The 12,001-nt window shown below is 38.4% G+C and overlaps 1 protein-coding gene across 2 annotated transcripts in view; it reads left to right on the plus strand.

Moving 5' to 3' along the window:
- The window catches only part of LOC150087002 (latrophilin Cirl-like), a 180,819-nt gene that overhangs the window by 133,123 nt on the left and 35,695 nt on the right, over nt 1–12,001 (plus strand). For both annotated transcript variants that reach the window (XM_090372894.1, XM_090372895.1), the window contains exons 3-6: nt 7,808–8,000; nt 9,980–10,086; nt 10,328–10,609; nt 10,718–10,879. In XM_090372894.1, coding sequence (XP_090229020.1) covers nt 7,808–8,000; nt 9,980–10,086; nt 10,328–10,609; nt 10,718–10,879 — 744 coding nt within the window. The remainder of the gene's footprint in view (nt 1–7,807; nt 8,001–9,979; nt 10,087–10,327; nt 10,610–10,717; nt 10,880–12,001) is intronic.

A 12,001-nucleotide genomic window follows, 5' to 3' on the forward strand; every position in this document is an offset into this window, starting at 1 on the left:
GGCAGCTGAGACATTGACGCAGAAGCTATTGATTACTAAAACGAGTATAGTTTTCCGAATGTCCTTTAAAGATATGCTTTTAATATTGTCGTGAAGAATTTTTTACCAAAAAACACGAGTACTATTTGTGATGAAAAAGGATAGGAAATCCGACGAGATTCTTTTATAGTGGTTCAACGTTATCGATTTAGATTACTGTTGGTGCAAAGAGCACGACTTTAACCTTCTTAATTTTAATACGATTGCATTACATACTTTTAGTATAATATTTTTAATTTTATAGTAGAGTAGATTTCATATTATGATTTGTTTTTGAAAATACAGACACCGTGGTATTTTTTCAAATAGCCTATCCTCTTGATCTTAGTCTAGTCGGCTATATTTTTTACAAACAAATTATATATTTAAAAAAAGTTCGGATCACAGTAAACCTTTCACCACCACCACTTAGAAAGACTTTCAAAATCTGGAGCTATTATGAATAATTACGAATTGAAACCCATTCTTCAAAAACGTTACACCCAATGTCGATAAGCCTACAAACCAATACCAGTTGGTTGCCATCTCTAGAAAGAACAATCTATCCATTAGCCCTCGTGGATGGCTCAGTTGGTATAATCACCGTCCTCCCCACACCGGAGTTCGAATCCCGTCGATGATGTGAGGGATTTTTATAGGTCATTTTTGCAACGTAGCTGAGTTGATCTCAGGTGAGGTTTTTCTCTCTGAAATTTACGACTATTCCTAGGTGAATACAGATCAATGATTCGGTTCCTCTTTCTGTAAAGGAAAACACCCAAAATAATCCAAGAAGAAATGGACTCTGTTTATAGAGAAGACTGCTCACATTACAGTGTTATTGCACATTGGTTTAAACAATTGAAATGTGGAAGAACCTCAGTGGATGATGAGGAAATCCCACGACACCCAGTAATTGCTGTAACAGAAGAGAGTGTAGTAAAAATTGAGGCATTAATCCTCGAAGATCGCAGCATTGGCTTCAAAGAACTGGTTGCAGCGCTGCAAACTAATGTAAGGTCTGTGGAGGAAATCATCCACCAACAGTTGCACATTTGTAAAGTGCCTTCTAGATGGGTTTCCAGACTTCTGAATCCTTACCAGAAGAAGGAAAGGGCACAATGTGCACGTGAAATGTCGATCTGCCAGGAAAAACTGAAATCCTTTCTTCGTGGAAAAACACTTTGCTGTTGATGATGAGGTGGTTTCTGCTGCTAGGTCGTGGTTTAAAGGGCAGTCAGAGGAATTCTACAAAACTGGTCTGCTGAAGTACATTGAGTGGTGCAAAAAATGTCATTTTGCCTGATGACTTTACTATGTTGAAAAAATATAATCCATGGTATTAGCTTCAACCTTCTGTCACAACTACTTCTGGTGAATAGAAATATTTTTGAACTCCCCCCTTCGCAAACTCCATAAAACCTTCTTTTCATGCCCATCCTCCATACTGTATAAGAAAAAGTACAGTTTTAACTCTTTATGTAACCATTCATGGAGATTGTAGAATGTGCTGATGAATCGTGTACTAGTGCTTAGAATTGGTACAACTTTTTAAATTATTATTGTGTTTATTTTCATACAATATTTTGACAAGAACTTGGGCGATCAAGATGTCCAGAAATCATTTTTACCCCTGCTTTCACAAGCTTTGAAATACAGTATTACATATCCGAATCCTAAATTAAGCTTTTAATCTGTATTTTGCTTTTGAATTTTTCCTGTTCTTAAGTATCAATTGACTTATCACATAAACGTAGATGTAGTATTGATACAGTAAGTCACTTGGTATCCATTTGGAAGGTCTGGGTTCGAGTCCCCTTCTAGATCGATGGATTTCTGACAGCCTTTTCACTTAATTTGAATTAGTTGGTCTCAAGTGAAGGTAGGAAGATTATCTGCCATGAGTTATTGCGCAACGTTTACTAATATTTTAAGACGTAGTAATACAAATAAATAAATTCAACTTTTTAATAACATCGTATGAAAAAAGGTTTTTTATTTTATTTATTTTTTAATTTCCTTTTGTGATTTTAAGATGGTTGCTCTGCGTTATTCACCATGCTTCTCTAGTCTCGCGTGTAACCGCTGATGCAATTCCTTAAGCATGAATGCCGATGCTTGGAAATCCAAGTTGATCGGTACCTTGATTTAATAATTTTTCCTTTGTGAAAGCGCTGACTCATTAATTTGTGCAACTGAAACATGCGCATAAATTTTCGGCCAAATTTCGCAAATTAGGATAATCTTCAGATAAATTTTTGCAAAAATTATTATCCGACGCTCTTGATTAACTTTAAGTCGTTTCCACTCGAGGGTGTAAAAGATAAATTGAAAAACTCACAAACAAATACGCATTCGAGGATTTTGAAATCCCATAAATGCTTTTCGAATTCCAAAAACTATATTTTCAACTTGCTCAGTTGTGTCACAATTAAACAAATGCATGTAGGAGAGCACGTGCTACATCTAAAAATAAGTACAACGTTCCTACATCCATAAATTTCGAACATATTTATTTCCACGACATTAAACAATTATAAATTACAAAACATAAAAAGAAAATCTCTAAAGGGGAAAAAAAACATCTAAAGCAGCTGCTCAAAGCGACCTCCATTTTTGTTCAATGCAGCATTCGGCGTATCGAATCCATGTCTTATGGTTTCAGAGCTATTCTTAATTGCACCAAAATCCGATTTCTCAGTTCTTCTTGCGTGGTAATGCGCGTAGAATAAACTGGATTTCCTGTGACCTCACACAAAGTAATCTAAGGGTGTGAGGTCAGGTGAGCGTGCTGGTCATTGGGCAGGGCAGTTCTGGCCAACTCATCGTATTGTATTCCGTATTAAAAAGTCAAAAAATTGGGCTGGTGCACCCTTCTGCATAAACCACTTCCTTTGTCGCTTTTAAATGAGTTTGTCTTTAATAGCGCCCACAAACTGTTCCGCAGAATATGCATGCTTCTTCTTGAAAGCGTTACTGATAACAAAAAATACGAACCAATGAGAGTACCCCTAAGAACTTCATAACAACCATTAGAGGAAAAGGTACGTTGATAACGGGTACTGACAATCATTTCTGGATTTTCTTCGGCCCAGGTACGAGTGCTTCAGAGTTAAGAATTCCATTTCTTGTAAAAAAAATGATTCATCTGTCATCAGATCATGGCTTGAAAAATTGAAGATCTCGCATACTTTGAAAAATGAGCCACTGGAAAAGGTTTTTGAGTTGATTCACATCATGTGGCAACGGTTCTTCAAGCGTATGAAATGGATTAATTGCTGTTCATGTAATGTCCTCCATATAGACGAAATATTTATGGATCCGACAACTTTCTGGTACTTGTGGAAGGAGATCCTTGTACAGAAGAAGTATTTGCTCTTCAATATTTGTAGTTCTTCGAAATCTTCCTCCACCAGTGGTTACCCTTAATAATTTCACACTGTTTAGTTCGCTAAGTTATCTCTCTCACCACATTAGAAAGTGTTTTACGATTTTGATACTCGTTGAATTAGGAATTTTTCGGCGTGTCTGCGAACAACAGCTACTGAATTATTATAAATTAAAATCATATCAGGTAATTCTGCTAAAGTTTGAGACGGTTTTATAATTTATGATTAATATCTCGGAAATTAAGATTCTGAGTCACAGAAACCTTTTACGTTCCTTAGACCCAGAAATTGTTTATAAGAACTTTTTCTTATTTTTCAGCTGTCGAATATGCTTCTACATTTGTTCCATGCAATTTGGAACGCCCTGCATGCGTTTGTCTGTTTCGCTGGACGAAAAAACCATGCAACCCTAGAAAGAGACCGACTAACTCAACCACAAAAGTGTGTACCCCCCAGTGTGTGGGAGTACACCCTTTTTTTTTTTGTTTAAACATTTATCGAACTTAAAATGGAAAACAAACTTTCCCTTTCGTTAATTCGAAATTTAATTAATTTTGGCTCCAGTTAAAAAATCAGAAAAAACAAATCTAAGATCAACATTATCTTTCCCTACTTTTAGGATCATTCCTCATGGCGATAAATACTTCATTTCATTAATCAGCTCTCAGAATCTTTGCAGAAATTCTCCTCTGCTAAGACACCTGACGTCTGTATGCATTAATAATTCAAAATGCTCTTCATCACCACTTGCATCGATTTGTATCTTGAAAAGTCGTCTTCGAAGATTTCTTGCAGGAACGATTTCTTTCATATTTAATATTTTATCACGCGGGACTAGCTGATTAATAATACAATGGCAACTAAGGCAATCAGGAGAGTTATCATCTTTCCTGCCAAGAGTAATAAATCCAGTCAAGGGTGGAACGCAATCGAATATTATAGACCAGATTATAAAGTGGTAACTGAATGTTGTTGTTGTATGGTTTTAGGAGTATCAGCAACTGAGGCCATATTGCTCCATGTATACTGTCTGTAAATTTCATGCATTCTATGGTCGATTTTCTGTCTGCTGGATGAAAAACCCAAGTTTCCAGGTTTTTCATCCAGAAAAGCCATGCTATCCTCTCCTGAAACCGATTAACTCAGCCACGTTGTGAAAATGGCCTATAAAAATCAGTCCCTCGCATCATCGAGGGACTCGAACTCAGGTCTTTTCCAGACGGTGTTGGGAGGACGGTGATCTGAATAGTATTAATGGATTAATATTATTTAGATTATGGTGGACCTGTATTATGTTTTGATATTTGAGGATACTGGCATTTTAGTGTTCTCTCTTTTAATTTTAGTAAACGGTACACGTTACTAGTCCCAGTACCAAGAAACCAAAGTAATTCTATTATTTCATGAACCACCGGAGTATAAAAGGTCATCTTGGACTATTGCGTCCGGATGATTAAGACTACAGTTATAAATAGAAATGAATTTGCGCTGTACTGCCATTTCATCGTAATTATAGCTTTACATCTCACTGTTCTTCCAGTTAGTGAACACGAGCAATGGAATAACTCTGAACGTGTCACCTGCTGTTAACCAGTCTCGTGGGATTGTTATGTCATGGGTACATTTTAATATAACGCTGGAAGTTAAATGTGGTATGAAGGATTGCAATAACAATTAGTATTGCAGACATTTAAGATACTAAGAATACGCAGTGTCCACCAATACCACATTCCAGGAATTTACTAAATATTGTAATTTCGTCGAAGAATGCATGATGTGACTAGCAAGATGAATCAGAATTTGTTTGTTTTCGCTATACTCTGGACGGATTCACCTTTAGTGAGGCAGAAGAACCTTGCTGGCATTGGACTGGATTTCGAAGTCTGTCCGTTCGTGACGTTTGCATGATTCTGCCAATAATACAAACGGACTTCAACAAATTACTGGAGGAACTCAAGCATTCATTACATCCACCAATCATTACAGAAATGAGTGGTGGCGAGTGTAGATTCGAGATTGCACATGCGAGTACTCACGTGCAGCAAGAAAGGGGGGTTGTAACGTAAATAAACTAAAACAAAACATTCGTTCCGAGTTATAATGGACAAGTTTTTTGTTTTCTCTCTCTCTCTCTCTCTCTCAGAGTTATTTTTTTCTGTTATCTTCGCATCCACATCTGTGCGAAGCGTATGATTTCAGTGGAACCAAAATCGCCCGCGTGCCTCTGATGAAAATGCACTTTTAGCCGCTAACAATTCACCGTGTAAGCACGATGGCTGTCATTTGCCCAACACCTCCTCAGCCTTCGCTAGCACTCGGGGGACTTCAGTCGGAGAGGCTGTCTTGTGTCTCGTTTTACCTACGTCCAAACCACAGCGTGCGGCATTTTACGTCGACGCCATGATTTCAGCGGGCCACAAGTGGGATTTGGAAAGAGAGGGAAAGAAAAGACGGGGTGGGGGTGGTGGGGGAAGAAGCCGCGAACAAAGAGAAAGCGAGGCGTGTGATTTATGACAGCCAGAAGTAACTATTTATAGTTTTCTGTAAACTTTTCACTTAAGTTTATTGTTTTTTCTGCTGGGAACGCTGCTGCTATTACAGACACGTAGCTGATGAAAGTTTTGCTGTTGCACGAAGCTTTTTTTTTTTTGTTTTTATATATTTTACCCCGTAAAGTTTCAAATAATACCCATTGAGAATTTCGCTAACTTACCATCTGTTGCCGGTATAAACTTTTAAGTTGAGATTCGTGATATTGCACACGATGTTGAGCTCATTATTACAATTACTGTTTATATTTGACTTTGTTTAATATCGATTCTGGAACAACATCTTTAAAATGTATTTTGAAGCATTTTAACTACAACAATATCAGTTAGCAGTAAAGGCACAACTGTTTAGAAGTATTGCCAATGAATTAGAGTTCTGATAAGCTCTGATGTCATTTTTGATTATCTTTTTCGTCAAGGTGATTCAGATAAGTTCAGCTCCCGACCTATTTGCAGTAGATAGGCTACATGTCTGTTATTCAGAGTGGAGACTCGCTGGTTTATGTGGTGAGTCTGTTCAGCGTCTTTCGATGTTATTTATAATATGATATGATTATAAAATCAGCGTACCTTGCGAGAAAAAGTTCAAGGGTGGCAGTGAATAGCAAACCAGACAGGACATCACCCTGAGGTACGCTCGCGTTACAATGCACTCCTGTTGGAAGGATTTATGGTTGATGATGAGTTTTCTTGGTACTAGGATGGGGTTGATGGTTTTTAACACGCTTCCTGTAATACCAAAGTATTTTTCAGAAATGTTGATGAGAGTGGGATTGAGAGCTCATCATAAGGAAATGATGTATCAAAGAAGATGACGTCCAGCTGATATTTACTGTTGAGAGCTCTTTGAATTTTAAATAAGGTGTCCATTAGGCTGTATATCTAGATCTTTTGGGGAAGTATGAAGATGTTTTAGGTCTATGAGGTTGTATTGAAAACCCGGTTTTGACACTGTTATCAGCATATGGATTAATTTTGAAAAAAAAATAACACTAAGGTAAGTTATCAACAATCTTTATCGACGATCAAGTCTCTACGAGCAGGTCATTATTTTCTAATAAGAAATCGAATTGGGACATCGTGTTCTGTTTAGCTGACTTCAAAATTTCCAAAAGTTCACTACCTACTTATCTGAAAGAGCTGAAGAGAAATCTCTGTAAACACGGTGTTTCAGATATTCCCACAACCAAGGGTCTGCTGAAGTTAGGGCGGGTGATCTTGCGGGCCAGGGATGTGAAAAATGGAGACTGATAATTCGGTCTTTTTCTGAACATGCACATGAGGGGTTTCCTCTGACTCAAATTGAACAACTTGCGTCCATCACAGATCCATCAAGGTGAAAGCGATCTTTATTTGTTCGTAGGTGCTAAATAACCATTCTGGATCCTGTTCAACCTTCTCGATCGTTCACTGAACAAAATCAGAACGATTTTGATAATCTTGTGGTTCAAGTCTATGCATTTAGAGCGTTATTTGTTTAAAAAATCGTGAATATACTGATTCTAATACAAAGGGTAAAAATGAGTAACCCTAAAATTATAGTCATTAACCATTAACGAGTAGTACTGACCTGTAGTTTCCAGGTTATTAATTTTTAATAGTGCGAAAGGATTCTGTAACTACCTCTGTACCTCGATGAATCTATAATTTAAGCAACAGCAGCCAAATTAACATTGTCAACATTCTATTGATTCATACGTTTCCAGTAACACAAAGCAGATAAACAATCACTGGGTTTTTGTTCCTTGTAAGAATGACTCCGATTTCCAAATATGTAGAAAATGCTTTGCATAATCAAACAGCGTGATGATTGTTAATTCCGACTGTTTAATCTTCTCGTCTTTCTTTCAGAACTACCACGCTATCGCACGGCATATGCTTGCGAAGGAAGGGAGTTGCATATCTCGTGCGGCGAAGGTCGACTTATCCAACTGGTTCGTGCTAATTATGGACGTTTTAGCATCAGTATATGTAACGAGCATGGCAATCTAGACTGGAGTGTGGATTGTACATCTCAACAGTCGTTTCAGGTGATCCAAGACAGGTAATGTGGCTTTCTTGCACCGATTATGACAGGCATAAAAATTTCATAATAAAATAATGTAGGTGATTCAGAAAGTAACTTATTTTTAAAATATAAGGCGAGTCTCCTTATTTTTGCATTCAGTGTAATAATTAAATATTTTATAACAATGTTTTGTACAGAATAGCGTTTTTATAAAGATAGCGTCTTCCACAAGGTAGAGCACTTCAGTCGTTTGTTATTAAAGAGGGTTGTTTGAAAAGTTCGTGGCCAGAGTATGAAGAGTCTGCTAACACGTTGCTTTTCAACATTTGCTATCTTACGCTTTTGATTCAAGAGAAAAGAAAGTTTTCTTTTCTCTTGAAAAAAGTTTTCTTTTCTCTTGTGTTCCAGGAATATATCGACTGCAGAAATGATGTCACTGTCAACGAGAAAATGGATGCCAGCCAGGTATTTTTTCAAATTAGAAAATAGGTGAAAGTCAGATGGTGCTAGATATACGAGGATGATCCATGATCTCAAAGCCGCACTGATGCAGTACAACCATAATGACAGACAGTTTCCAAACGCCCCACAAATTCGGGTTTAATGTCCAGCAAACAGAACATCAACCGCAAACACACGATATTTACAAATAGTACATAAGCAATAATATGATTTTAGTTGCTGATGTTCCTAAAACCCTACAACAACAACTAGCAACGCTCCATCAGCATCCCAAAAAAACTGATGCCATCATGTCGATACCAATAGAAGGAATCGACTTGGCTTTCTTTAGAGGAGAAGAAGAGCAGTATTTCCACCGTTTGGACTGCTTTGTTTTTGGCTAAAATTGATGGACCGATGTCTCATCTATGGTCACAAACCTTGCAAGAAAATTTGCTGGATCTGATTGAAAACGATGCCATGTTCATTTGATCTGTGGTCATTAACTTCGGGATTCATCCTGTTGATACCTTTCTCATAGCGAGAACCTCTGTTATTCTGGGCACACATGTTCAGATAAAATTCCGAAGACGCTGGAAGTATACCAAACTGTCACTCGTCGATCACTCATCACCAGATCTTGCACACTGTCAACAACTTCTGGAGCGATGGATGTTGCAAGTATTCCACAGAGTGGACCATCTTCCAGGTTCTTCCTCTCGTCCTCGTTTAAATTCTGCTACTCACTTTTTAAACGTGGAATAGGAAGGGGCATCCTCCCCAAAGTTGTAAGCATTACCTTATGAATTGCCTTTGGCGTTAGTGCTCTTTTTTCCCAAATATCGGATGACTGCTCTGTGACTATTTTTTTCCATTTTGATTCATACACACAACTTTGTTGACTTCAGAAACTGTAATTGAAAAAAAAAAAAAAAAAAAAAAAAAACGTCCTCGTTGAAACTTGGTGGGCTACTACTTGAACTGTTATACGTAAAATTAGGTGGAAAAGAGTTTTATTGCAGCATGGAGTTGCTGTTACATGTCTCCTAAAACCATTGAAACCATTGCAAAACCTGAATTTGAAATATTAGAACATTCCTCCCTCGCGTTCAGGTCTTGTGTCATCTTCGGTATAAAAATACGGGGTTCAATTTCATTACGATAACCGAGATTTGTAAGCTGTTGAAGCTCTTGAAGAAACCCTAGTTTTCGAGGAAGGGGGAAGGCAGTTCAGTCCTTGCTTGGAACCAAAAAACTTGCCTTCGGTGTGAAAAAAAGTCCACAGAAATTCATTTGGTCTTGACATCATTCTAACCCAGGCCTTTTCCGCACTGTGTGGAAGGACAGCGATCGATCGCAGCTACTGTGCTGCCCAAGTGATGGAACCAACACTAATCATAAACAAGCAGAACAAAATGTTCTTGTAGGTATTTTTTTGCAGAATTTTTTCCCCGGTATATTAAATGCAAATATGTTATTCAAATACTCACACGCTTGCTCATCCAATCAATGAGCTCTTCTCTGTTTTGGTAGTGTAGGTCGCTGTATTACAGTACCATTCTCTTATATTTCAGTTGTGGAATGAAGACCAACTGCAGCCTGCAGGCTTCTACTGCCGTCTTTGGAGACCCATGTCAAGGAACCTTGAAATATCTAGAGGCTCACTACCATTGTGTCCCAGGTACTGTTCCTCTCATGAGTAGTCCAATGCTAATAGTAAAAGGATCCCATTTAGCTTATTGTAATCAGTTGCGAGAATTACGTTAGTTAATTACAAATTTCAAGGAAATGATTAAGGGTAATGTAAAAACCCACGTGTGCGAGTGTTTTGCAAATTAAGGTGAGCGAGTATGTTTATTATTGTGTGTACATTTCGAGATAGGTACTAATTTGTTCAATGTCTGTTGTACCATTGGTGGCAGAGTCGTCCGCGCCAGTATCAGCAGTCACTCCAGCCTCTCCCACGAGCACTGCGGCTTCATCCACAACCAGTCGGCCACCCATCATCATTCCTGTCACTCGGTACGCTCGTCCCTACCCGTCGCCGTCAACAGAAACGGGAAATGTCACCGTCACCCCATCACCGTCCTCTCATTATCCCACAGACACTTCGAGTCACACGAGTAAGATTGGAACAACGGAAGCGGTGATCAGCGTCTCTAAAGAAGCGGAAGTGGGGAGCAGCGAATTACTCATAATTACAGGTAAGATGGCGCTCATGCATTTCTTCGCCTATATTTAATGCAAATTAAAAATTCATTTGTTTTTAACTACCGGAAGTTGGAAACTTAACCGTTCTTTAACCTTTCCAGGGACTCCACCTCCAATTCCCACCACACTACCTCCCAGCACGGAATACACTATCCCCACAAAAGCTCCTCGCTACTGTCCTCCGGTTATTGCCAAAAGTTTGCATTGGAATTGGACCCAAGCAGGTCAAACAGCAGTGCAGAAATGCCCCGGAGGAGCCCTTGGTAAGATAATGGTACCTAATAATTAGTGACAGTCAGTAAGATGACTGAATTAGGATTCTTGTTTGGACAAAATTATCTTCATCTGTATTATTGGACTGCAAACTATAAAGGTTGCAACTTAAGACTTTCTTACAAGATATGAACTTCAGACTGAGGTTTTCCAGCCACACACAGGTTACTATAAGCGCTTCAAAAGTAATTTCTCACAGTTTCAGATTGCTAAACATATTTATATCCGTGTTATATTGCGTTCTGTAAACCCCCCGTGAAGGTATAATAGGTTTGTCACTCGTTTGGAGAGGTCTGGGTTCGAATCCTATAGGAAGCCATTGAGATATCCTTAAAGATCTATTCAATTGGGGTCGTAGTTAGCCGATCTCAGGCAGGAGTCAGGTAATTTTTTCAGCCTACACAACATACAGATTAGTCTGTGGATTAGATATGATTACAAGCGAATTCATATCTAGTACCGCACACTGTGATCAAAGCAGTCGATGTGCCCAGGAACCCTCAAATGGCTAATGAGGTATTTTGACTAGAGAAGGAAATTGAATTTCCTTCTCTAGTCAAACTGATGATATCCAACGACTGCCGTGGTCAGCACGATCACCAGTCTTAAATCCGATCGAAAATGCGTGAGATGCCCTTGGGTGCCGCATTAAACGCAGACAGCCAACTCCTCGGTCACTTGGTGAGCTAAGGTCTGTACTGGTGGAAGAATGGGATTTATTTACCACTGAATTTTATAGATACCCTTATATCGAGCATGGTTCACAGCTATCAGACTTGTTTAGTCGTTGGAGAGGATCATACGCCATACTGATATTATGTGATCATATTTTCGAGCATCTTATATCGACTTCTGTAATGTGTCCGTTTTGGTAATTCTTATATAAACCCCTATAAATGTCCCTTATATCTGTCCGAAGGGATGACGCCAATAGTAGCATAACATGCATTTAAAACTAAAACAATAACCATTTATCGCTTTTATTATTCGAAAGGTCAAACGTTTTTTGAAGACGCTGAGTTGAAAATATTACCCGGTGGCTAAGAAGTGGGTGTACTTAACAAAGGAACAAACCTCATTTAGAACGCAGCACCACGACCCTCTAAGAATTA

The sequence above is a fragment of the Mastigoproctus giganteus genome, chromosome 4 (genome assembly GCF_048544385.1).
Source record: "Mastigoproctus giganteus isolate SK-2022 chromosome 4, ASM4854438v1, whole genome shotgun sequence".
NCBI classification, from domain to species: domain Eukaryota; kingdom Metazoa; phylum Arthropoda; class Arachnida; order Uropygi; family Thelyphonidae; genus Mastigoproctus; species Mastigoproctus giganteus.